This window comes from Apus apus, chromosome 12 (genome assembly GCF_020740795.1).
Source record: "Apus apus isolate bApuApu2 chromosome 12, bApuApu2.pri.cur, whole genome shotgun sequence".
NCBI classification, from domain to species: domain Eukaryota; kingdom Metazoa; phylum Chordata; class Aves; order Apodiformes; family Apodidae; genus Apus; species Apus apus.
In genome coordinates, this window is record NC_067293.1 from 3113613 (window position 1) to 3141109 (window position 27497).

The 27497-nt window shown below is 46.2% G+C and overlaps 1 protein-coding gene across 7 annotated transcripts in view; it reads left to right on the forward strand.

The window, feature by feature from the left end:
* MBNL3 (muscleblind like splicing regulator 3) overlaps positions 1-27497 on the forward strand; it is a 91180-nt gene that overhangs the window by 8813 nt on the left and 54870 nt on the right. For 4 of the 7 annotated variants that reach the window (XM_051630045.1, XM_051630042.1, XM_051630044.1 and 1 more), the window contains exon 2: positions 23051-24236. In XM_051630045.1, coding sequence (XP_051486005.1) covers positions 24063-24236 — 174 coding nt within the window. In that variant the 5' untranslated portion in view covers positions 23051-24062. Of the gene's footprint in view, positions 1-22970; positions 24237-27497 lie in introns of those variants that run through there. The other 3 variants (XR_007890658.1, XM_051630046.1, XR_007890657.1) reach the window with 2 other exon arrangements.

Genomic DNA, 27497 nt, shown 5'->3' on the forward strand with positions numbered 1-27497 from the left:
GTGCCCTTCAAATGGGTTTTGGCACTGAAAGGTGTACTCTTTTTCCTTCTACTGCTGTCCTCATTCCTCTGCCTTGTGCTTGGTCTCATGAATGCTTGTCCTGGCTGAGGGACAGGGCAGGAGTGATAGCCCATGGGAGGGCAGAGCTGCCCTGGCCAATGCAGTCTGTGTTTGGATCAGCTGGAAATGGTGGTGAGCACCTGCACAGGTAGGGCTGAGCTGGTCACTGATGGCCTTCTGTAAGATGCTGGGTTGTTTTAATTTCAATAAAATATTAACTTCTGTACTGATTAATAAGAGTAATGCTTAATACAGCCATTGCATGAGGCTGTGAGCTAAGGCAGATGCCTTTTACCAGCATTAACCCTCTGAGTTAGTTGAGTTGGGTTGGACTGATCCTGTACAAGGGGAATTAACCACAAACAACATATCGGGTAACTGCCTGCTCTGCTGATTCCTGCTCTGCAGGCTTGGGGATGTGTTGGCTTGCCTTCCCAATGTGCAGGCCACAAGGGCTGGAGCTTGAGGCTGCTGTTTGCAGCCCAGCCAAGCACTCCAGATTTGGGGCTGACAGGCAGGAATTCTCAGATTGTTTGCTGTGGAGTTCCCTTTCTTTCAGTAAAATAAGGATGCAAATGCTGCTGGTGCTGGCTTTAAAAACATTGAATTCCCAGAGGGGTAGTGCAGAGCCCTGTCTTCAGCCTGAGTCAGAACATTGGAGAGAAGCAACCTGAATTTAAAAGCAAATGTTGGTCACTACTGACAGACATTTTTTGCTGGTCCCCTTTCACTGTAATGTGTACAAATGCTAGGGATGGCCAGGCTGGAGAGCTCTGAGCCCTGGGCTGAGCAACACTTGCTCCTTCTGCAGGTGTAACCCTGCTGCTGTGCTGGTGGGACTTTCCCCTCACCTGTTGATATGAAAAAATGCCACTATGACTGCAGAACTTGTTCACAGATTTAGGCAGTAATTACTTTTTGAAAAAAAAATAATAAAAGGGAAAAAAAAAAGAAGATAAGATGCCTGTTAAATTAACACTACAAATGCTTTGTTTTTGTTTGCTTAAGGTGCCTGGTACAACAAAACTGCCAAGTGGAAGAATTCCATTATGGTGATTATAGTCCAAATAGAACATCTTTGTGATAGGCAGAAAGTGGGAGTGATCCTGGGAGGAATGTAAAAAACTTAATATTCTGAATAATAGAAGAATGAATTTAAATTCATTTTATTCCAGTAATCTTTGTCTTATTAGCCATAATTCACTTCAGAGAAGCATACAGGCTTGTCTCTTCTTTTCTTCTCTCTGTATAACTGCATTAACAAGAACAGAGTGTTTCTCCTGACCTCTACATCTAGACTATGAACTCCCAAGAGCACAATTTTTTCTTCTGTGTGTTTGGACAGCACCTGCAGGTAGTGAAAGCTGCCACAAATAAATAACAGTGCTAGAAGTGTGTTAGTGCAGTCCCAGATCACTTAACAAGGGTTTGATCCCTGTGCGATGCTTACAGGGGGCTGCAGTCTGTTATCTGCTGCATGGATGTTCTTAGAGTGGTCTTAAACCTGGATGTTGCCGAAGTGGTTCTCAGTAGGGTGACCTTGGGAGGTAGCCTGCTGACTGGGAGAGTGAGAGGAGAGGCAGGCTCTGCTGTATTTTTTTGATGCACATCTTTCTGGGGATGTACCCGGGGGGGGGATGTAAATGCATCAGTATTGATGTACTTGGGGCAGTAAGTGTTATCAGGATTGTGGAGACAAAGAGGTAAGACTGGCTTTGGGACTGTTGTTTGAGCCTTTTAATGTGGAGAGAGAGCAGCAGCATCCAGCACTTTTGGGATGCAACTTCATGCGTCTCCCTGTTCTGAGGGAGGGAGTTGCTGGATGCGTTTGCTTGGGTTTTTGCAAGAATGTGATGATGTTCATCCTGGAGGTTCAGGAAATGAGAGAGAATTAAAGCATGAGATCTGCTTGCTCATGACCTGAATCCCCTAATCACAGCCTCGTGTAAGTGAAGGTCTTAGGCTGGGTTGAGTAGAGGGCATCTCCACACAAGAAAATGTAGATCTGCCCTCAGCCTTCCAGAATTAGAGCTTAATCGTGATGAAATGTAAGTTGTAAGTGCCTTAAACCAAGTCCTAAACCAGACCCATCGTGTGTGACATTGCTTCCCCTGCAGCAGGCACGTAGTAGGCATCTCAGTGAAGGTAGGTGTGTGCTATCTGAGCTCCCCATCCCCAGGACACCCTCTCTGGGTGCCAGAAGCACATGCTGGCTAGTCTGTGCCTCGCGGAACTGGTCCTTAATTTGATGGGCTTGGATTAGAGCCCTAACTGCATTTAAGCTTTGTGCTGCTGTTTTCTGTTCTTTAACCTGGGAAGTAACATTGAGGTATTTCATGCAAGAGTGTGCAGCTACTTTCACTGGTTTGTAATTTCCTTGTGATCATGGAAGTTGTTCTTAGGGTGCCCCACTAGTGCCAAGCCCATGCTTGTTGTAATCCCACACTTTCAGCTGCATTTTGGGTCTGTTCCAGGCTGTAAGACTGCAGCCCATGATGTAAGGCCAGCTGTTATTTCAAGTAGATGGCTAAACTGAAAAATCAATTAAAAAAAAAATTATTCCACTTTGGTTGGCTTCAGAATAAAAAAAAAAAACCTGAAAAAAATGTCAGCATGTTTTTAGCATAGACTTGAAGAGAAGGACCATTTTTTGCTTGGAAAGGTACATAGTTTGTTTATTTATTAGATGAGAAGTGGAGAAAAAATGAAAAGGAAGAACAAGGAGGGAAGAAGCCAAATGTTCCTTGCCTTTTGTAAATAAATGCTTGTTTTTCTTTTGAAGCAGTCTGGAAATTCAGGTTAGTCACTGTAAAACTGAATAAATAGTTTCTCTGAAAAGCACTGCCTTGCTTGCACTCCTAGCAAATAGAAAGGCAGGTGAAAATATTTAATAAAAGGACTTTAAAAGCACCTTTGGCTCAGTTGCATAGTAGTTTAAGCTGAGGGAGCATCTCTGATTTTTCTGTTACCTGAGGATCTGGCTTTTATCTTGTTTTTAGTCTCTTTTCCTCTTCTTCCCTTCCTCTTGTGATATGGAAGGTGTGTCTGTATGCAGGATTTCTTGCAGCACAAATTCAAGGACTATTTCAGAGCTCAGAGGATTTGATCTGGCTCCTCCTAACCTCAGTGAGGTTTTTTTACATCTCTGGGAACCAGAGGAGTATTAGTTCAGCATTGTGTCAGACACAGATAATAGGGGTTTTGAAGATCCCCCCCAAACATCTAAAGAGAACACCGTGCATATGTCTTTGAGAGCCAAGACACATCTGTGGTTGTTGGCTGAAGGTTGAATCCACAGCTTGCTGCCTTCTTTGGAATAAGGTGATAACAGAATCTTGTAAGATACTGGCCACACAGGGTAGGGACAGCAAGAAGTGGACCAGTAGGACATAGTGGAAGAGCCATAAGCCTGGTCTTACTTTGACTGCATTGTTGCAGCAAGTTGCTGGGCTGTGCCTGGTCAGGTACTGTGGGAGGGTGATTTGGTAGCTGGTTGATGTCCTTTGTGTTCAATTAGTGTCTTGTGTTTCTGCTGAAGGATGAGTAGGTGTTAAAGGCTAGGTTGGATGGGGCTTTGAATAACCTGATGTAGTGGAAGATATCCCTGCCTGTGACAGGGGAGTTCGTCTAGATGATTTTTAAGGTCCTTTCCAACTCAAATTATTCTATTCCAACCTTTAGATGAAGCAGGATGTATCAACATGGCTATGGTTTCAGTGTGAGGCTAGAGCTGCATCTGAGGAAGCTTCAGGGACTGTTGATTGAAGGTTTGTGTCTTGTTGGGTGAGCTCTAGGGTAGGGGTTTACCATGCAAAACATAAAAGTTGTGTTTCACATTTGCTTTTTGGCTCTTGAAGGTATGTGTATTTTTGAAGAACATACAGTTCTGATGGAGCCTCCCATCAATAGTGTTTGTGCAGCATGATCTAAATAGTCTCCTGGCTCTGCAGGCTGAGGGGGAGACTGAGTATAGACAGACCCACGTTGGAGTCGTGGTGTGTTCTCTGTGCCCTTAAGGTAAAGGATTAAGCTTGCAGAAGAGGAACGAGGTCAGGTCTAGACCAAGAAGTAGACTCTGGAATCCAGCCAAGAGTGTAAGTAAGGTTTTTCCTGTAACAGCATCCTAGATGTGGCAGTTGTGTTGACTTAGCCGAAATGAGGCTGACATCTGTAGGTCAGGCCTGATTAAAAGGGAAGGAGAGTGCAGAACAGCTCTGTGGAGTAAAGAGGATTTAAAGATAATGGCAGGGGGAGACGTGTGGCCCTTACTTGCAGAATTGGGTTTGGCCTTGGGAATCTCACCCTGCCTGGGAGCAGGGATAACCTGATCCCTTTTTCCGGTTCATGGATGTCTTCTGACCAATCCCTTCCCCCCTCACCACTGAGTCTGACTTTTTTGGATAGAAGTCTAATTTATGCTTTCCTCTTCTGCTGCTTAGGGGAAGCCTTCCACACAGCCTTTGGCTTGCTGTAAAACCCTACCAGGAAGACGACACCCACCGGTTGTGTTATGAGGTGAAGTGTCTGGGTCTCTTGCTTGGTTCAGATGAAAGCTGCTTTCTATGCTCCTTTTGACCTCTGTTGTGTCTTCCTGCCCACTTTCAGTTGTGTTGGCAGCTGAGGATGGTGGAGTCATTGTCTTTGTTGAAAGAGGAGGAGGATGGCACTTCAGAAGCAACAATCCCTGTGCTTTTGGAGAGCAGCATGTTTGTGTCCAATACTGTGGTTCATGATCACTAGCTGCTGCAAACAGTAGTTACAAAGGAGCGTCCTGCCACCAGAGTCATGATGCAATTTATCTGTACTTCTTGCTTGGAGACCTTCAGGGGCTTGTCTGCTCTTCTGTTTTTAACATGATAGTTCCTTTCAGTGCAAAAATGTCTCATTTGGTTAGATGAAAACTTTTGTGGTAAGACTCTGAAAGGAAAGGGGTGCTTGGCTTCCCCCTGAAGCGGGAGTTTTAGTTCCTAAGTGAAAAAAATTCTTAGTAAGATAAAAATAGAGAATTACTTTATAGGGAAAGTACTCACTTCCCTGCTGGCTCTGCTAGGTGGCCTTCAGCTGTAAAGGAGTGGGGAAATTACCCTCAGCTTCTTTGGACCACAACCAGCCCTGGTGGTTTTCCAGTGAAGTAACTAGAGTTACACCAGGGCTGTGTTATGTGAGGCTGAATTTAAGGGATACATGGATCCGTATGAAAATTATGAAAATGTTGCCAGGCACGTCTTCCCTCCCTGTAGGACATGCAGTCTGTGTGACACTGCATCGTGAAGCACACGCCATGTTGCATGATGAGGTTCTTCACTTGGGTGCTCGTTAGAGCTCAGCAGCAGTGACAGCTGTGGTGACTGCTCACATCAATCTGTTCCTAACTTTTATACTCAGGGAAATAGCAGCATAAGCACTGGTGTCCTTGCATAGAGTTCTGGGCCTCTCTGTCAGGAGACTAGCAATTATTTGATAATTTTGTGGAAAATAAATTATCTCAACACTCACTTTAGTCCCTAAATTCATTTTCAGCTGTGACAAGAGCCAGGGTTTAAGCCTAGATCCCCAAAAGTAAAATGCAGTTAATTAGCCCTCTCCATCATGCAGCCATTCTCAGTTAACAAAGGCAGTTTGTTCAGCCAGACAGTTCTTGCTCACAAGTGATGCTCACCTTTTGAGCTGCATGTGTGGCAGAGCCTGAACTCCTTGTTTGCATCCCTTTTCAGCAGTGCTTCTTAACCCCTCTGTGCAGCCCCATTGTAGTGCTGCCGCTCACCAGTTGAGAGTTCTGGCACCAGTATGTGTTTTGAGCCTGAATGATGGTTTGTGTTATAGCAGGGGCTGTGGGGTCCTACCAAGGGCAGAGTCTGTTGCAGAATAAAGCTGAGGAGGGTTTCTGCACTGAGGAGCTTGTAGCCCTCAGGGGAAATACTCAGGGTGATGTGACTTTGGTGTTACTGACCATAACTTGTGAACAGAGTGAGACAGCTGGAACTGCTTGGTTTCTGGGCTGGTAGAGGCATGTGTGAGCCCTGGTCTGGAGTTACAGCTTGCTGTTCCCACCAGATCACATCTCCTCACTAGCTGGAAGCTTGTTTGCATCAGACACTGATGGGCAAGAGCTCATCACCAAATGCTGCTGTGGTGGATCAGGTGTGGTGAGGTGTAGCGTGAAATAAACCAGAAAGAGAGAGGAACTGCTGTCATGGGGGGACTCTGCTGCACTGCTCCTGGCAGACTGGGGAGGTGTTGGACATGTTTATTTGCCATCTCTCCATTGACTTGGGTTTAGAGACTGGGGCAGGGCAGCATGCTTCCTGAGCAGGACAGGCTGTTATGGAGTTTTTCTACCTGACCACTGACCCCAGGTAGGGCTCTTAGCTCTGTTCTTCTGCAAAGGTACTGCTTGGATTAAAATTTATTGACATTTGAGTCCTTTGTAGCATCATGATGTTGTACAGCTCCAAAATACTATTTTTCTCCCTTGTGCAAATACCTAAATTTGACCATTGCCCTTGCAATATCACGGGTTTTAGTAAACTGAGGAGAGGGACAGTCCTCAGTCTAGGTATAACCATTGGCTGTAGTCTGTAAAGAGAGGGGCTGCAGTCTGAAAAGCATAGGGCCTTATTTTCAGACTCTGGCATCTATTTAGTTCCAGGCTGTTCAGTACTTGGCTGCTTCCTGAAATCTACACTCACTGGTATTGTAATCTGGAGCTTGTGTGCAGGCAGTGCCATTTGGTTGAATGCAGTCCTTGCACAAAAAAATCATCTGTATGTAGATACTAGAATGTGAACAGTGATGGCTGTGTGAGTGGATAGTGGGTCAAGACCCACTGAAAATAAAAAACATATTGATGTTGTTAGCAGAAGCTGTGGAGCATGTTTTCCTTGAAAATTGTTATTCAATATTGTCCTTGGTGTCTTTTGAATTAAACATACTGTAAGAATCGGTTTGCTGGGATTTTGACTGTCTGGAAGGTTGAATATTGGGTAGTAATTATCAACAGCCAGAGGAAGGTAGCATGACCTGCTGAACAGACAGCAAGATGCATGGGCATTAGCAGCAGGGAAATCTAAGACAGGAGAAAGCACAGAAAAAATACGTACAAGGTAAAAGTTGCGCAGCCAGCCCTTATGCAGCAAATAAAGCAAGGTCTCGCTGACCTTGGCAGCTGTACAGGGCAGCCTTTGCATAAGAATGACTTGTGCTTAATATACTAGAGAAATTATTCAGGGACAAATATTGCTGTTTTCTGTGGTGCTGGGGCCACTAGCTGCTGCTTCCATCTCCAGTTGCAACACAAACAGAAATGTGTTGCAGGCAGGGTAAGGGGAGCACCTGAGGCCCCTTGGGCACTTCTGCTCCCTGTGGCCTGAAGAAGGAAATCTGGTGTGGTCTTCCTGATGGAGCTGGACCTTCCAGAGCCTTATAGCAGCTACCTTAGAGAGCTGACAGTGACTGGCTATAAAGGCAGTGTGATGGGTATGTTCCGTAATTAGTCTGTGCAGTTTGTCTAACGAGATCTGCTCCACTCGGAGCTGTGAGGAGTGCTTTGCTCTCCATGTTGTACTGTGGTCAGGTGAGGGACCTGGACCTGCAGGTTGGCACATGCATGGTGTGTGTCAAATGCCAGGAGATACAGAGCCAGTAAAGCTTTGCTTTCCCTGGTGGACCTGTCAGCATTTCCCATGCCCCAGTTCTTGAGTGCAGCTCTTGGACAGGCCAAGCCCAGCTCACCTGCTGCTCAGCGTGGGCAGGAGTTAGGATGGAGCCTGCACATTGTGGCTCCCCGTGTCAGAGCCTGGTCCCCCTCCAGCTGAGACGGGGGTGGGACAGATGGAGAGTGAGCTGGCTGGAGTCTCTGCTCCCCATGTCCTGGGGCCAGGCCAGTCCCTCTGCCACCACCGGGGCAAGGTCTGTGCCTGTGCATCTCTGCTGGTGGTGTTGCTTACTAAACCTTGCTGCTTACTCAGTGCTGCTGCTTTTCATGGGTTTTTCTTTCTCTCCTACTGGAGAGATCAGCCCTGTAAATGGCCATGTCCAAGAGAAAAGCTATCCTGAGAGTTTTGGAAGAGGTCTCCAAGGTCTCTCTATCGAGAGAGGACCAGAGATGGTCTTTGTTGATATTGATCATGGGAAATGTAATTAATGCGGGTATAAAGTGTTAAATGTTAAATTAAAATGAGAGATTTAAAAGCAGTCAATAGATCAATTTTGAGGCTGGGATGAAATGCTCAGACTTTCAAACAATAATCAGATTTCCGATAAAATCTTCACTGTGTGTAATTAAGGGGGTTGAAATACTCAATCAGGTGTTAAGGGAGTGATATTTAGATGATGTTGAAAGAACAAAGATCCAGACAAAAGGAGCTCTCCTGTCTGCAGAAGTGGTGTGGAGCATGGGGGGTTTACTAAACTAGTGACTGAAACCACAAAAGGAGAATTACAGGAAAACTGCAAAAACTGCATGCTGCAGTACTGAACATCTGCCTGGATGGAGACCATTTTGTCCTGATAGGTCCCCTGTAGTCTGATAGCACTTCTGAGAACTTGGTCCATCCACATGCCCCTGTATCTACACCCGAGGCCCTCTTGTTGGTGAGTCAGCCTTCCGGAGGAGTGAGGACAGCAAGATAAAACCCAGCCCAGCAGGAAGTACTGCCCTACAAAAGACTTCCCAAGAGTTAAAAATATTAATTACCAGCCACCACCATGTTGCAGTGATATCCCAGCTAGTCAGTAAGTGCAAATGTATGCTGCAATCAACACTTTGTTAGGAGGTAGTGTAGCAGTTAAGGAGAGGGATCAAGTTAGGCTCAGCACTGCAACCAGTGGGATATATGGGGTGTCTTAGGGCATGTGGCATTTTCAGGATTTTTCTTTGAAGTTTATGTTTTTTCCTTGCCCTGTGATCTACAGAGAAATAAGCAACTTCCTAGTTCAATTGGTCTATGAGTAATGATACCAAACAAGTTGTGCTTTGGGGGCAGCATCAGGCTTTGCTCTTCCAGTCAGTTTAATTTTCTGATGCTGCAAGCTGTGCAGGAGGCTGTAGGAAGCACCCATTCCCCTAATATGTATCTTTACTCTCATCCCTAAAGGGATAACTCAGAATATGGGACAGACCTAGTATTTACTGCAGGCACTGCACCTGTCAAGGTAGCATTACCGTGGGATTGGGGGGGGAAAAACCCAAACATTTATTTGCTAGATAATGTGTGTAGACTGGCTTATTAGCTCTGGACACTTATTGCTAACCTTGTCCTGTACCTGTGATGTGATTATCTGTGAAGACATAGCTGTAAGGCTCTCCAGAGCCTTGAAAGATGCATGTTTTAAGAGTATCTTCTCATTTTGTTTTAGAATCCCGGTGGCAGCCTCTGCTGTGTAGTTCTTAAGGTTTAAATGCTGATTAGGTTAATGGATTGTAATGTAACCCCACCCAGTTGGTCATCAGTCCCTTGAAAATGCCTTGTGATTGTGATCATTATTGCTTAATTGCAAGCCCTGCCTTAGCCAAGGCCTGAGCCAGCTTACCCTGCCATAGCAGGAGGGTGAAGAGCAGGCAGGGAGGTGTCTTCGGAGGAGCTTTATATAAAGGTCTCTAAAATTTCCACCATGGTGTAGCTGGGCAGAGGTAACCTGATATTTGGAAAAGTGCCTTTGTGCTGTAGCCTACAGAAGAGCTGCTTTATTAACAAAGCCTGAATGTGGGTTAGTTAACTTGTAGCCTTTGTATTCAGGGTCACTGTTGTTTGGTTGGATTTTTTTAATTGCAAGCTTCCTCGCAAGTCTGGGGTTGCAAATGAGACTTGCTGTGTTGAGCTCCCAGAATGGGTTGGAAATTGTGGCATTTCATCCCACAATTACTCTGTGTCACCCTGACCCTCCCCTTTACCTAAGAGGAAAATAAGCTTTGTAAGCTTTTGTACACAGATACTAGAAGTCCCTAAAAGAGTGTGTCCCTGGGAAGACACTGATGCTCAGTCTGAAGTGTATCCTGAAACCAGATGGGGGAAGACAGGAGATAAGGGAGTGACTGTGGGCAAGGACTCCAGAGATCTTCCTCTTTCATGTGAGGCATGGTAGAGCTGTGGAGGTCTTTGTCAAAGGGTGTCGTTAGCACGTGAAGTCTGCACAAATGCTGAGGAGACTGGGCAAGCACTACGTGAGGAGTTGGCTGGGGAATAGTGAGCAGGCAAACCACAGCAGGCTCAGAAAGTGCTCAGAGTTAGAAATAGCAGGACACTGGAGAACAGTGGGTGGAAGATTGGGCATGTGTGCTGTGCTGTTACTCTTGGGCCTCTGTGGGTGCTGCTGGCTCCTTGTCTCCAGCTGGAAGGAGGGTCATTCCTCCATTCTCCTGCTGCTCGGGGGTCTCACCCTCTCTGCCAGCACCTGCCTGTGGATGGGAGCAGAGGAAGAACCTGCAAGCAGTGTACAGCTCTGAAACATCATGTTTGAGACCTGAATGCTGGAAGGCAAGTCCAGCCTCCAGTGACTGACCTGTCAAGGAGCATTTTCTTGCCCTTCCCGAACCATTCCTGTGGTTCTGTTTCCAGTCTGCTGGGTTGTTGCCACCTACGTCTTGAGCACAAGGAGTCCTGCAGCTCTGGGCAGCAAAGGGGAGGGTGCTTTGCATCCTGTCTTGCCCACTTTCCCTATATTAGTCTCCGTTACCCATTTCCTAGAGGGAATATCAAAGAGCAGAGCAGAGATACTAGCCTCCAGTCCTGATGCTTTGATGCTCCCTAAACTTATAGCCCCACCGAATACTCTCCTGGGTTAACTCTGCCCTTGCAGATTTTAAGGTGAAGCTCCTTGCAGTCTCATTCCTAATGGGCAGAGTTGGCTGCTTCTCAGCTTGAGCTCTGGTGATCATGGCAGAGCAATGTGTGCGTGGTGCCTGTGTCAAGTCCCAGTCCTGTTTTTCCTGACCCGAATGCATAGAACAGCTTGTTCCCTGCTGTCTGTTAACCCTTACACAGACACTTCATCTCATTCTCCTTTGTTCTGCGTTTGCTGTGCTCGGCAGTGTCAGCTCCACTCTTTGGATTTAGGGGCAGAGCCTTTGAGAGAGTTAATTGCTGAATGATGATGGCTCTCCCCAGCTGAAGATCTGCTCCCATGAGCTATTTAAGCCTCTGTTTCTTGTATCTCTGTGCCAATCAGATTAGCTAGTGCCAGGAAGCAGACCATGGCCTGCTTGCTCTTGAATGCACCCTTTTTCCTCCTTACCTGTTTATCCCCATCAAGCCACTTCCTGCTCCGCCTTGCTTCTTTTATTTAGCTTTGTTCCTTCCTTTTCATTTCCACAGCCATCTCTTCACTCCCTGAGGCTGTGTCCATGGCTTTTGACATCCAGCATTAACAACAAATAAGTCTTGTTCTTGTCTTAGTGCTGGCTGCTCCCTTTCCAGCATCCCCCTGGCACTGGGCTTTTCTTGCTCCTGATTCCCACCCAAACGCTTATCCTGCTGTAGCTTGGATTCCCTTCAATGTGCAGAAGTACAGAGATCTGTTCAGTGGAGAAGCTGAAGGCACTCATCTTGCCAGCACAGAAAGGGAAACAGGTTGAAGAGGGGATTGTGGCTAAGAGCTGCCCAGCTGCAGTTGGTCCCCAGGACTGCTGCTGTCTTGGCTGCCCATGTGCTCCCAGGCATTGCTCTGCGCTTCTCCCAGCTGAACTCTTCCACTGTCTTGTCACTGATGGTGACAAAGGGTTTGCTGTTGCAAAACTAAGCTCAAAACACCCTCAAGCTCACAGGAACAAGCATTCCAGCCTGGCCATGTGTGCCAAAACAGGCCCATCCCCTGCCTCTTGCAGGGCCCCACCTTTATCCTTATTCTAAAAATAAAATGCAAGGACATTCCTTCCTAGTTACTCTGTTCTGTTATTCTGACCTCATTAGACTTTCCCAATAGAAAATTTCATTGAACTCCTCTATTAAGCAGGGAAAACAAACAATACCATTGGACTTCCTCTGGAAAAAATGCATCTATATGACAGGGAGTTGCAGGGAGCCAAATTTCCACTGTTGAGTTTGAGCTGTACGCATATGTTCCCATGTATGTATTTAGTACACAAAGTTGTCTTCACACTTAGAAGAATTTAACAATTTTTCCTTTGTATCTGAAGTAATTTCCCTCCTCTATTAAAAATATATTGCTTCTGTAATGTTACAAGGAGCAAAGTGCTTTTTGCTAGGTTTGCAAGGAGGACTAGGGATGAAATTCTGGAAAAGTAAGCAATGAACAGATTAAAGAACACATGTTTGAGATGTTAAATCTGTACAAACATTAGTTTTGTGCATGATTTCTAAATTCAGGTAATAATAAAAGGTCAAATATGGGAAGATTTTTTTTCTATGGTACAACACTTGGAATACATAGGATTCTTTATAGTGGGTGAGTCATTATAGTTCTCTTTTTAAAGTCTGAGACCTATTTAACTATGCTAGTATATGTTGAAGACAGACATAGATGGTGTGAAACATACAAAACCAACTACAAAAACTTGAGGCATTCGGAATGCATCTGCTTTAAGAATAGGATTAAATTGTGTAAGGGAAGGCAAAAGTAAGCAGGGCAGTTGTACAAAAAAACCAGCAGCCACTTCTGTCCAGAACCCCCAAGCTAAATGTATTTTGAGGCTTATGTATGTACGTCGGAATGCGAGCCAGGTGATGGATTGCCAAACTACATCATAAATTCAGTTTGTTGGACACCTTTGATTACCTCCTCTGCACTCTGCCCGTAATCATTCTCCTTCAAACATCCTTCTGATGTTCTTAACAGCAGCCAATTAAAACAAAGGCTCCACTTGCTATCTATCCCCTCTTCCCTCTCTCATCACCCAAGCTCCTTGTTGGGGGGAAAATTAGTGTATTGATGGATGATGGTTCAGAATGCACATTCAAGGTTTGAGGGAATATATCCCTATTTGTTGTTTTGTGGGGGTTTTTTTGTCTGCTGCTTTAAAAGTCAGCTTGGACAGACTCCCATCCAGGCAGGTATGGGTGCTTATGTGTTTGTGTGCTGCTGCCATGAGTGGCTGGGGGCTGTAGGGTGGTGGCATGTGGAAGGCGCTGTTCATCTCTACAGCTGGCCTGCCTAGCTAGAGCCCTCCTTCTCAGGCTCCTGGTTTTAATTCAGTAATTTTGTTCTGAGTCAGATGCCTTCTGGAGGCAAAACGTGGCGTGGGCCTTAAGTGAGAAACTGGAAGTAAGTCAGGTCACTAAGACTTCCACAGCAGAGAGAAGTTGAAGGCTGTTGTGTTACAGATGCAAGAAGGTAAGTAGAGACTTGATGATCTGAGGACTTCAGTCTCTGCCCATGACTCAGCCATCTCAGGGAGAACAGAGGTTATTCAGTCCCTGAAAAGTTGATTCATCCACCTGGCAGTGAGATGAAGAGCAATGAAAAACAGACTTCGGGGTGTGTGGAAGGCGGGAGAGGCCAACACACTAACTGAACTGCTTGGGAAGAACCTTGAGGGCAACTTTGACTTCTCCGTGCGTTTTCCAGGGCTTAACTGTGTTGATTCCTCACTGTGTGCATCCCCAGCCCCTCTGTGTCCCATAGGCGCACCAGGCAGACAGTCCCTGGCCACTAGCTGAGCAAATGGCACTTGGTGCCAAAGTATACTGACAAAACTGGCCTTACACCTTCCAAGTGCCTCTTGGCTCAGCTGTTCCCCCACACGTTCTACAGCAGTGTCTCTCGTCCATGCTGTGAGGGTGTTTATTGCTTCACAAGCAAGACTGGAGTTGTTGGACGTCCCTTTCATCCTGTTGTAGCCTGCTGGACTCATGGGGCAGAGATATATGTGTGTGTGCACATGCTTTCTGCTCCCTCTCCTGTGTCCTATTTCATACCTGTAATGACTATAGGGTCTGAGATAGATTATTCATCTAGTGCTTTTACAGCCTTTAACATTGTAGTTTCTTAATGCCCAATTGCTGTTCCTGGGTTTTACCTGCCAAATATCACTGAGAGACAGGGATGTAAGAGCCCTGTTTGTAGAGGGATTAAGAAACTTGTCACTGTAGCAGGGTTTGAGCCCCTGTTTCTAGGATCCTGGTCTGGCACTTACAGACTACAGCATCTTTCCTAAGTGGTGACCTGCAGTGACTACCTGCGTGACAATAATGCCTTTGGGTTTTGGGACTAGGCTGCTCTGGATTTTCACTGGCATATGGAATTGGAAAATACACTCTTAGTTGTTGCTGTGTTTGCTTTTCCTGATTTCCTGCATGTTCTAACTTCTTTTAATCCTGAAATAAATTATCCTAAAAGCATCGGATGCTTTTGTTACCAGTCTTTTAGTCTCCTTCTGTCGTCATGTATTTGATTTGCAACCTGAGGATGCTGTTAGAGGTCTGAGTTGAGGGAGAAGTCAAGGCTTCCCTTTTCCCAAGTCCCTGAATCATTTCACAAATGTTTCTGGAGTACTTTTGTCTGCGATACACCCTTCGGTGTGGCCCGTAAATGCCGGGCGTTTTCGTTACTGTGCATGAGTCCTCATTTTTAACACATCGTGTAATTCAGATGGACTTGAATGTAGTAGCATAAAGACTTTGGAGGCCTGCCCTGAGCGAAGGGGAAAATTACTGTCTGGCCCAGAGCGGTGGCTTTGTGATGACTGCATTGTGTTCTGGTGTTCTGTGTTTGTACCAAACTGGTTTGCTGCCAAGTTACTTAAGGCTTATCCAAGTGCTCAGTACAAAGAATGTTAAAAGAAAAACTATTTTTGTTTTCTGTGAATTCTTCCAGCTGAGCAAATGCAAGCCACTGTCCAAATGCTGTCTCCTTTTTCTGCAGGCCCATGGTCACCAGGTAGGGCAACTAGCACGTGAGTGCATGAAGCTATAGCGTGTGTGTAGGAGCACATATATGCTTTGAGGAGTTGCAGTATGGGATCCGGATGGAAAATGCCTTCCCATTGGAGAAAATCTGTCTCCTTGTGCAATAGGCCCTGTGACTGAGAAGTCTGGAGTGGAAGTTTTCCAGGCTGAAGTATGTCTGCATGGGTCATAGTGTCTGAAGCACCAGACCTGGGCAGGTCTCCTGCTGCATCTCCTCAGCAGGTCTGGTAATCTCCCAAAAACCCCAGCCTCTGCAGCATGGTGAATGGCAGAGCTGGGCTCCTATTTCAATATTTATTCTGCTTAATGGAGTATATTGCCTGGCTCCAGGGTTAGGGCCATGCTTGGAGCTTAGGAGAGGCCCATGGGTCATTCCTGCCAGCAGAATCCCACAAAGGGCAGTTGGGTAAAAGCATTCCCTCCCCTCAGCTGTCCCCGTCGGCCTTCCCAAGCACACACATGATGGGAAGGACCTTGGGGGTTTCCTGAACACTGAGTAGGATAATCAGATAGATTGTGGGATACATCTGCTTGATCCTATTTCTTGCGATTACGTGGTGGGGAACAAGCCTTAATGAGCCTTGGCCTTTCCTGTCTCCTCTGTAAATTTGTTTGACTCAATTGAGCTCTCTTTGTGTGAGACAGCTCTCTTTGTGCTTGGAGATGGAAGCATCCACCTCTGAAGCTGGCTGTGCTTTGAGACAGGGTTTGGATTAGCTGACCTCCAGAGATCCCTGCCAACTTTTTCCCTTTTGTGTTTGCAGCTGGTGTAATTGTGGTCCTAACCCCTCCCAACTGGTGCTGGCACTGGAGGGAATTTTAGCAATGCTTCACAGCAGTGCAGTAGCTGCTTCTGCACCACAGAGGAAATGATTTTTTTTCAGGTTAGTCACCTTCCTCTGACACTGCTCCCTGGCACTGGGAAGCTGCTTCCCACAGGAGGCTAGAAAGGTTTTGCCAGGCAGGTCCCAATAAAAGGGAGCACCCTTCTCCTTGTATCTGTGACTGGAGAGCAGTGGGCACTGTGCTGGAGTTTGGCTCAAGCAGAACTCCTGCTTGGCTGCCTGATCAGCAGATCATCTCTCAGGAATGGCCCTGTCCCTCAGGTGTGGGATCACAGTGGGTTCACCACTGCTCTTAGCAGAGAGCTGGAGTAGGGAATAGGTCTTGTCCTCTAACTGGTCCCAAATAAGCTGATGGCAGGAAATCAAAAGCCCAGAAGAACAAAAATGTGTGTGTGTTCTAACAACAAATCTATTCAGTGAAACAGGGAAGCACCCTTTGAAGCATCACATGCTACCCTGGAACACCCTATGGAAAGGTATTTGTTCTGTAGAGGCACATGTGTGGCTCCTGCACAGCAGCTTCTGTGACTTTGTTCAAAGACAAACAAATAAACAAAAAATTTGCAATGTTTTTGTAATGCATTTTTGGCTTGGAAATGCAGAGCAGCTAGTAGCAAATAGCTTCCAGCCCTTTGCCTGTGGAAATATTTTGGAGAAGAGCTAATCCTGAAGAAGAGAAGGGGAGCAGAATTCTTTGAACTTTCATGGACAAGAGGGTAGTGGAGGTTGATGAACAAAGAATACAGATTGTGAATATTTCAGGTGGCTGAAAGAATAGGAGCACTGTAGTCCACAGTGAAGAATGGTAGTTTTCAGAAACAAAGGGATTTTTTTTCACATAGTTTCTGAAACTTGGCATTTATTTTTCCTGTGATTGTTTGCTGTGGGGTGTAAATGTGGAGAATGGCATGTATGCAAGGGAGGATAAAGTTCCCCAAGTTTATTTGAACTACATTTTTTCTTTGCAGTGAAGGGCTTCTTTCCCTCACAGTGCTTTATTTTATCTTTGTGTGTGCGTTGTTTGTTTTCTCCTCGGTTCCTCAGTGCCATCTCTCCAGGTAAGATACATGTGTATGTCAGGACAGCTAAGAGCAGTGGGGAGTGCCCAGAAACAGGTGATGGATGGTCCATTTTCCCCAGGATGGCAGCACTGTCCCTGCAGAGCACCACAGCTATCTTCTGGGATGCCATAATTCCAGGAGCTTTATATCAAGGCTGGTGAACTTCCTAAGAGGTGGGTTGGAGTATGTGCAACTTCAGCCTTCCCAGTGAGGAGTAGGAGGATTTTTCTTCTGCTATTTCCATAGAGGTCACAACCAGTAACCCTCACTCTGCAAGGCTGCTTTTAAGCCAGGGGCATGAGTGGATGTTTGGGAAGAAGGACGAGCATTAGTGGCTCCTTCAACACAGAGATGTGTGGTATTTGCATGCCCAAACATCCGCCGTGTGCGTGCAGCCTCTTCTGTAGTGGGTTTGTGTCCTGCCAACGAGGCTTTTCCGTTGCAGCAGCCTTGGGAGGTTGGTTTATTTGTGCATGTGGCTTCTGAGTTCTTGTGTCTTCTGAACAGGTGGTACTCAGGGCTGAGTTGACTCTTGGGCACGTGGTGTGACCCTGGTGATTGACGTCCCCCAACATCTGTGATTAGACCTTGAACAGAAACTTTTCATGCATGGCCATGGTAGAGGAAACCTGCTTCTTTTCTGAATAACTGGTAGAAGAACAAAAGGTTTATTTTCTTATAGCTGTAAAGGTCTACCTTAAATTAAGTAAACTGTCCCCTGAGGGAGAAAATGTTCAGGTACAGAATGTTCACAAAGGAAATATTCAAAGTGTCCACCTTGTCCCTCAAGTGTTTGCTTTAAAGCACGAGGGCCAGAGTGGAAAAATAGAATACTATTTTTGAATTTGAAAGCAAAAAATACCTCTTGCAGGTGGCAGAAAATAAATTTGCCTTCTTTGGGCTTGATTCTGCAGCCCATTAAATGTGCAAGCTGTGGAGAAGCCACCAATTGCAGAGATGGCACCTGTCCCAAGAGCACAGCCCGTGCGAGCGCGGGGGGCGGGAGGCAGCCCTGCTGGGAGCAAACTGTGGGCATTGCAAGGGCAGAGGGATTGGAGTCTAGAGGAACTGCTGGGGTTTGTGTGATACAGGGGAAGAGCCTTGTTAATTGGGACTTCAGCAGTGGAGGTTTCACATCTTGACCATATGTGTGTTATTTTTGTGGGTTTCTTTTGCTGTTGTACAGTCTTGCTAGTTCCGCTTGTGAGCTGGTCCCAAGCGAAGCAGAGGTGCCCTGTGGTCTGATCATGGCAGCATCTAACTTGCCATGGGCTTCTGGGAGGCCTCAAATAAGCTTCTCTAATGTCAGCCATGTTCCTGGCTCAGCGGGTTCTGGATTACCTTTTTTCTCTCTTCACTGACTGAAAGGTCCCCACAAATACATCACTGCCAATAAATGTACCAGTATAACGCTCCCCAGTAAAATCTTGCTCTGCTACACCTTTTTAGTTACCATGAAGAGGAAGGATGCAACTGCATGTGGTATTCCTTTATTACTGCTGTGAAAGTGGAGGAGGAAGGAAGGACTGGGGAAGATACTCAAGCTTGTTTTTCCATGGGAACGTGAAAATGGTGTTGGGTGGGTGGTGGTATTCTCCTGAAGGCTTTTGTTTCTTTATCAGAACAAAACAGTTAAATGTTCTATTTTCAGTGTTCCCTTTTCCCTTTGCTATGCAGTGTTTCCAGGAACACAACATTTAATTGGAAGATTTTTTGATAGTGGAAACATCTCACTGCTGTGTGAGTGAGGTGTTACCCCATCCTGGCTTATTGGGGAGCAGTTGATGGGTGCACCAAGCTCTTCTGTACCCATTAAGGTGCAATGAAAAGCCAAGGTTACGGAATTGCCTCAAAGTGCAAGGACTGATGAGTGGGAGTGTCGTTAATGCTTTGAGGTAGGGCCATTAAAAAAACCCAACAGTCTTTCTTGGCTCCACCAGTATCTAGACACTTGGAGAACATTAATAGTTCAGGGGTGGGTTGTAAGTTGTAGTAGAATTGATGAAAGATTTGAGGTCTGAATTTGGTAAGCTTAAGAGCTCAGTTTCCCTGTTGCTGAGCCTTCTGGGTTGTCCATTCATCCAGGCTGGCTGGGTCTGAGTTTTCATTGACCATAAGTTTCAAAACTGTTAAGCATGATGCAGCCTGGCAGCACAGGGCTGGGCTTGAACTCAGGAGAGCGGGTCCTCAGTTTCTCTGTCACATGCTAGTGTTTGTGTTGAGGAGAGGAGCATGGACAGCATCACATATGCTGAAGAAAGGGCACAGCTGGAACTTGGCTTTGCAAAAGCTCCAGTGACCCTCACTGTTTTTACTGTCCTTATTCTGCTTCAGCATAGAGGGAAGAGCTGCTGCTCTTTCTCACCAGGACTGTCAGTTAGGGCAGCACCACTTCTGCTTCTCATCTGAGCAATTGTGACCCAGATATCCTTGAGGAAAAATAAACAAGGAATCCACCCTGCCACTTCTACAGTGTCTTCTTTTTTTTTTTTTCTTTTCCAAAACAAAACCCCACTGAAAAACAAAAACAAAAAATCCCTTTTAAATAGCATCATTTACACTTGGGAGCTGTTTGAATCCACCCTGTCACATAAATTACAATCTCTGAACTCAGCTGTCAGAAAGCGTCCTCATAAGTTGACATCCATGGGGGGTGTCAGTGGAAAGGGGATCAATTTCATGGAAAGCAGGAAGAATTCAAGCATCAAGTGAATATGCTTGTCCTCACATTACCTCAAGCAGCCAGGGCATCTCAGTCAAGCCAGAGATGAGCCCTGATGTGACCTTTTGCTCCTCAGACTGCCCTTCTGCCCCTTTCACTTCAGTAGCTGCAAGGCTGGGGCTGACATCTGGAGCAAGCCCCGGCCTCCTGCTTCTCAGGCAATTAGAGCCTGGCCCAGCAAGCAGCCCTAAAGCAGGAGCTTTGGGGATGTTTCTTTACAGGGATAAAGGCCACAGCTTTTCTCTCTGCTCCACCACTTTCTCCAGCTTTGATGCTGCTGCTGTTAAAAGGAGATCGGCCCATCTGGTATCAGAGGAGATGAGCTCTGCCAAATGGGTCTGATTTGTTGGGAAGGGTTCAGAAGGCAGCACCCACATTTGGATTTATTTTTTGCACACTAACGAAGCCAGCGTTTTCTGGAGCTTCTTTTTATCCTTGCTGTATGTTGGTTTTAGCATGGATGCTCCTCGCATTTGAATAAGTGAGAGAACAAAGTGAATAGAATGCTGGTTACCCCTCCCACCGAAAAAAGGGTAATACAAGGGAGTTATAAGGACACGAGAACACGTGGTGGTGAGAATGGTTACAGTTGCTTGCTGCCAGGACTTGAAACATGGAGAACTCCAGCTGTACAGTGTCAGTGGTGGGTTCCTGTCTGATGTGTGGTATCCTGTGCAGCATGTGTGGGAGCCTTGCTGCAGCAGTGTGCAGCACGGGGTGTGATCTCAGCCCTGCATGCACGTGTGTTCAGCTTCCCCCCTGGCCACATGGAGGGGGAATTTGCAGCAATGCAAACATTGACAGAACTGTATTTGTTGACTTGCAGAAAAGCCTACCTCGTGCTCCCCTGGGCTGTGATCACGTCAGCCAAAACGTGACGACTGCATCGCTGGCCTCCCAGCCCTGATAAACCTGGGAGGCAGATTCATTTATTTAGGCCCTGATTCAGCAGAGCACTTAAGTACATGCTTCAGGTTTTCTTCTTTCCAGTAAGATTGTTATGCCCAAAGTTACGCATGTGCTGAGGTGCCCTCCTGAGTGCACAGCAAGCAGGTGCTGAGGCCAGTGTATGTCACTGCCATGTTCTGCCAGCTGGCATGCAGGCTGCAGAATTGAGGCCCCTGGTATTAAAAAAAAAATATATTCATTTACTTGGCTCCCCCCAGGACAGGAGCCTCAGTCCCAGGGTCTCAGATCTGCCATTGCTTCTGCAGGAAGGTGGGTTGTTTCCATGGCACAGAATACTCCTTGTGTCTCCCTCTGGTGCGTTGAAATGGATGTGTGGGTCTCAGTTTCCCTCAGCAGGACATTGGCAAGTAATTTCTTCAGAGTTTTTTATCCCTCATAGGAGCTGTAAAAGAAAAATACCAACCTTGTTACATCTACCTGAATGTCTTGATACTTGCAGTTTAATGCTTTGTAGGATTCATTTGACTTCCATTAACATGATTCCTTTCATCTTGAGGATTGAGCAGCTTAGTGCAAGCATGCACCTGTGAGTCTGCTTGTGCTTCTGAGCCACATGGGTGAGAGCAAGAGGAATGGTTGGTTTGTCTTTGGGATCTCTCAAGGTGGAAGGGCTGGGAAATGGCAGATGTTACTGCACTGTTTGTACATCTCGGTGTAACTGTCTTAAGTTCAGACCCACCAGCATTCACAGACCCTGGCTTCCCTGGCAATCTGAAGTTGTGGAATAGGCACTTAATCCACAAGATGGTTGTCTTCCAGTCTGCTGGGAGCAGCTTCTGAGAGAGCATTCTTTCTAATCCCCACCCATATATGACCTGTTCTAGCTCGTTTTGAAGGGCTGCACCCAGCCAGTCCCTAGCTCCCTGCAGAAGGTTTCTGCACATAGTTTCCTGCTTGCTGAGCTCATTTGGATGGGGAGCCCACACATCAGTAAATGGGATTCCTGTATAAATTTGCCCTGTTTGCAAAATTGGAATCGATTTAGAGCATCTCTGTTCCTTATGAAACCCGAAATACATGAGTATGGATGGATTTGCTTTTTTGTCCCATTCCCTTTGAAGTTTAAAGCATACTTAGCAAATCTGATGTTTGCAGGCCCTATTCCCCACCTGATGTGCAAAAATCCAAAGGTCCTTCCAAAAGCATGGGTCAGACTAACCTTTGTGCTGATCCTACAAGCTGGTTTGCAAGAATCTGGCCAGTTTTTGTTATGAACTTGGCTCTTTAATTTGTATAGAAAATACTTGTAATGGAGGTTTAATGAATGTTGTTTTTCTAATGTGGAATAATTCGATCTGTGAAGCAAACAGCCTCTGTGCCCCACCCCCTGCTGCTGATGACAGCCTCTTCCCACACTTCTTCCTTGGTAGCATTGTTTGACTGTTCCAGCTCCAGTAGGTTTCAGTTACTGATCAGTGTAATTGCAATAACACACCAATAATAATAGAGGAATTTAAGCTTCCTTTTCTTGTAGTTGAAGGCTCTGCTGCGAATGCTTGAAGTCTTAATAGCAGTCACACGAGCAGCATCCTGCGCCTGTCAAGTGTTTGCAAAACTGGGTGGCTGTACTTCAGGAAGATAAAGGGCTGGATTTGGGGAACTTGGAAACTGCCCAATCCTATCAGGCAGCGCTGGTACAGCTAATATTAGAATGGGAAGCTCTAGGGATGGCTTAGCATTTTAGTGGATGCCAAGGAAGCCTGGAATAGGAATGCATTGAAAGTTGCTTATTGTATAACAGGAGTTGCTGGAGTTGGAGTGATTCGAGTTTAGTCTGGTGGAAAACTGCAGCTGTGAGGAACGAGTTAATTTTTTTCCTCTGTGTGTGCGCGCAGGGCTTCGGTTTCTCTGTCGGGTTTGCTTTTAGTGTTGTGGGCTGTGAATTAATAGAGGAGCAGCCGTTTGTCTTCACGGGCCATCCCAGGCTGCTGCTGCAGCAGCTCGCCGGCGGGTTAGGGGTTAAGCACAACACCTTTAAAATGCGAAGTGATTATGGGGCTGAGCTGCAGCAGCTTTATCTGCTTTGTATACCAGCAAGCCACAGGCTGCTCTTCCTGCTTGAACGTTTCCTACGGAATGGGGGGTGGGGAGGGGGGGATGTGTTAATGAGGGGGGTATTAATGAGGGGGGGGGGGGGAGGAAGTAATTTAAAAAGACTAAAGAGCAAAATACCCCTTCCCCAGGCTGAGAGGGCTGCTCGGTGGCTGCAGCCCGCCCCGCGGGACGCCTTGCCGGGGTGGCCGGGGTGGCCGGGGTGGCGGGGCCGGTGGGCGCGGGGCGGGGGCGGGTTGCGGGACTCGTGCGGCGGGTGCGACAGCCCAGCGCCCGCCCGCCGGGGGCCGCTATGAAACGGTCTCTGCTATTGGTTGGCCGCCCGGGCTGGCGGTTGTAAGGCCGAGCGCCATTGGTCGGCTCCTCCTCCCCCGCGCAGCCCGGCGCGGGCACGGCTGCCGGGGGCCGGGCAGCCCCGCAGCCGCCTGAGCGGGGGCGGCCTCGGCTCCTGCCTGATTCTGTTTCTCTTTTATCCCGCAGGTTGCTGAAAAGTGCCTTTCCTGAAGCCACCGCTGCTTGGATTTCTGTCTAGGGCTGCCTCTCTCTGCCCCTCGTCCCCCCCTCTCTTTTTCATTCGGCGTTGCTTGCGGTTCGTGCCCCGACGGCAACTCCTCCAGCCTTGCCCTGGTTTTGGTTTTGTGGTGTTTTGTTGGTTTTTTGGGGTTGTTTTTTTTTTCTGCCTCCCCGTTAACACGCAGTTTGCTCAGCCATTTTTCTTTTTTTTTTTTTTCCCCCCCCTTCCCCGAGTATGTAGCAAAAAATTGAAAAGAAAAGAAAAAGGAAGAAAAAAAAAGAAAACAAACAAACCAACCAGACGACCTTTTGCTCTTTTTGATGCTCGCGAACCGTAATTTTTAGAAGCAAGAAATAGAAGGAAATAAATAAAAAAAAACAAACAACAAAACAACAAACCAAACCCCGAAGTTTTCTCCCCAAGGACTGAGACCATTCCACAAACTGAAGTGCTGCCAGCAGCATATGCTTTTTGCAAGAATAATTGAAACCATTAACTGGAGAGCACAGAATTCTTTTGAAAGTCTGCCAGTTATTTGCAAGTAACTTCGGCAGTGGCACAAAAATATAACACTTATATTTTAACTTCTACAATTGCACTTTTAGGAGCTGGCCTCTAATTTGATTTTCAGTTGATTCTGATAAGATTTCTATTTTATGATTGGCTTTATGTTTAATTCTTGTTTAAACAAACACGATTTGACTTAAATGAAAACCTAAGTGCTGATGAATAGGAGTTCTACCAAAGCAACAAGTTAGTTATTTCTTCACGTTTAACTTGAATTCACTTTTTTACCCTTTTTTAAAAAAAGAAAAAAAAAAAAAAGAAGAAAAAAAAAAAGAAGAAGAAAAAAATAAAGATCAGCAGTAAATATTGCCCTGAAAGAAGGGCTGCATTTTAATTTTTTTTGGGTTGTTTTTTTTTTGTTGTTGTTGTTGTGTTTTGGGTTGTTTTTTGGTTTTTTTTGTTTTTTTTAATATGGCTGTGAACGTTTCCCTGGTTCGTGATACAAAATGGCTGACGTTAGAAGTGTGTCGAGAGTTTCAGAGAGGTACTTGTTCTCGGTCTGATGCAGAGTGCAAGTTCGCCCATCCGTCACGGAGTTGCCATGTGGAAAATGGTCGAGTTATTGCCTGCTTTGACTCCCTGAAGGTGAGGACTGGCTAACGCCTGCGTTACCTTTAAGCTCGCTTGCTGCTTCCTTCTCTTCCCCAACGGCTCGGGTGTGGGATGTGCAGAACAATTGTTGATTGCTCTTGTTTGTGCGCAGGGAGGATGCTGCTGGTGTGGGATGTAGCTCCTGGAATCTAGGTTGGGTCTGACATCCGAGATTGCCTGGAGTGCCTCAGCGTAGGGAGAGAGAGGATTTTATCCAGGGTGTTTTCCAGTGGTAGCTCAGGTCTGATACAGCTCTCCTGGAAATGGAGAATGCACGTTGTGGGCAGCAAATGGAACTGGAATGAGAAAAGTAGGGAGCTGAAACCCCATGGTTTGTGTCCAGAGCATATCCCTGCGTGTGCGGCACAGGGGTCTGAAATGAGCTTTTAATGAACAGAAATGAAAGCAGCATTTTAAGATAATGAATCAGCTTTCTGTGTATTTCCTGGAGACGGGAGTTGTAGATGCACTTTAGTGCTGTCCTACAGATGAGGAACAGCCAAAATGCTTGGAGTGCAGCACTCCCAGAAAAATTGGGAAAATGCTTTTTGCAAGGAACGTGCAAAGACAGGGCCTGTCCCAGTTACAGCTGAGCCTTTTTGCTGGTGCTTATCTTTGCAGAATTGATTCTGCAGGCAGTCAGTGGCTCTTGGTTTGTTGTCACTGTCGCTGGAGCTCCAGGGGTGACTTTCAAAATTTACCAATCTCTGGGGTCTGAGTTGGGGCAGGGATGGGGGGGGTCCTACAGGAGGGGAGATGAGCATCTCTCATTGGAGTTGCTTCTCTACATTTCTCAGGAAAGGAACATCCTCTTCTATTTTACTCTTTTTTCCCAAAAGTCTGGCTTCTAGGGTGTTTTAAACAGGGTGATTAAAAACCCTGAGACAACATGGGTAACTGATTGCTTTTGAGAACTCTTGGCATTGTGTTTAATGTTTTAGTTAACCTGTTAGAGTTTCTAGAAGGAATCTGGTAAATTTCACAAGCTTAAACATTTTCTCTTGAACTTCAACTGCTGCTTGGAATTATTTGGGTTTATTTTTATGAACATAATGAGTAACAGAACTGGTGAAATTATGTATGCACAGGTTCAGACTGGGGCTGGATCCAGTCTAACAGGGGTTTACCCATTTTATTACTGTTTGTGGCTTCATATTTTCACTTCTGTTCCCATTTATCAAGAAGTTTGAGCTTCCTATTTGTCTTTGGTTTTGCATTTTTAAAATATGATTATATGCAGTGACTCTTAGTTATACGGTGACTTTCAAATGTTCATTTACACTGCTGATTTGCTGACAGCAAGAGGCAAAAATATATTTATCGGAGGGGAAAAAAAGTCATGTTCTGTATGTCCTTGAAATTTTGGAATTGTAGCCACTGGCAGTGCAGATACTTTGAATGAAGAGATTCATATGCTTACATTTATAGTATTTATTTGTGAACTGAAAGGAGTGCTGACATACCATGTAGGGGTAGTACTGTGACCCTTGCAGAACTTGCCTGATGTTTGCAGTGTCCTGGGGAGGTGTCCCCTGGGCAGCCACCCCGCTTGGCTTGGCTCTGAGCTGCACCAGTGTCATCAGTGGGTGACACTTCCACATGTGTGCTGGTTGGGGTGCAGTGTCTGTAGCATGCCCAGGCTCTCTGTCCTGGCCCTTTTCTGCATGTCTTGGGCTGTGGGATGAGCAGGACCAAATGTATGGGCAGCTGGGGTTCAAATCCCACCCACTGGCACAAGTGAACACTTCTTCAGTGGTATGGAATGGGATGGGTGACACCATGTTGGGAAAACAAAAAATTCTGAAGGAGTAGAGTATGATCTTGTGCAGCTCAGCATGTTTCCTGTGTAACTAGCTGTAAACTGATGTTCTTGGTGCAGTTTCTTCTTGACATAGCAACAGGTGCCCAGTATATGCTAGTTAAGTGGCCTGAATTTTCCAGCAATCTGATGTTCCAGGCTTTGGAAGGCCTCATGGAGGGCTGGCAGCTCTGTCTTTGGGAAGCACACTGGGAGGAGAGGTCAGGCAAGGCAGAGCACACGGCCAAAAGTTGACAGTGGGGCTGTTTCTGCACCCCACTTCTCAAACAAGAAATAAATCTTGGAGCTCTTTTTTCCTCCAGCCCCTTGGCTTCAGTTACTCTTGCTGGGCAGAGCCCTGTTCTGCTGTGCCATGGGGAGATGCAGTCCCCAGTGCCACAAGCCTGTGGTGTGTGTACACCATGTGTTTCCCAGTGGAGATAACCATCCTGGTGACTAAACTCTCAAACAATGGTCTTTCTGTTCTTGGGCTGGAGCTGGGCTCGCAAAGCCCTGTTTGCCATGATAGGGAGGGCCTTGTGTTTGTAATAATGGGCTCCCTTACCTGGTGGCTAGAGAGATGTTAGGTTCTTACACCTAAAGCTCTGAAGAGGTTTTTCTTTCTCACCCTGTGGAGATCTTGGTGCACTCAGCCACCGCTTCTCTTGGACAGCTGTTGAACACTGACCCTCTCTCCTTCAGAGAGCTCACTAGCTGCTTCAGTGCTCTTTTCATCTTTCACACCCTGCATTAGCAGAACATCTGGGTTGCTTTCTTAGAGACAGGATATAGGATGCTTGCAGCTAATAAGTTTTCCCCTTGTCTAGCAGTCACCCAGGGCTTTGTTCAGAGGTTGCTTATCTGCATCCATTGTGTCCTGCTGTTCCTGGTTTTTTTTTCCTCACAGACCTCTTAAGCCTGAACAATACCTTCATACAGGAACTTCTGATAACTCAGCATACAATGGCTTCACCTCACTAGTCAGGTCATGCACAGCATCTGTATGCTTACTGCATCTCACTTTTTTCTTTTTTCTTCCCCCCTCCCCTTCAGTCTCATATAGTGATTCTGCCTCTGGTGCAGTGCTAAGAGCAGTAATGTTTCCAGAAGCAGTCAGGCTGCCTCAGTGTGGGTTGTTTCAAGGGTGAGAATGTGTGCTACCTCTAAGCTTGTGAAGAACACTCAGGACTTCAGGGGCTTCACTGATGCTCGGGTGGGGTTCCCCAGGGCATGCTGTGCAGGAGTGTTGTGTGCTTGTGAAATGCTTTGGTCATGAAATACTGAGTCTTGCTTAGGTTGCAAGTGCAGGGCTGGATCTTGCTGTCCTGAGCTGTGGTTCTTCAAAGGGGGTGTTGACACATTTGTAGGCAGCAGAAGGAACCTTTCCCAAGCAGATTGATATGAAACTTAAAAATAGTTCCTTGTGAGAAGCTGTTCACAGATTTGAATTGGATGCC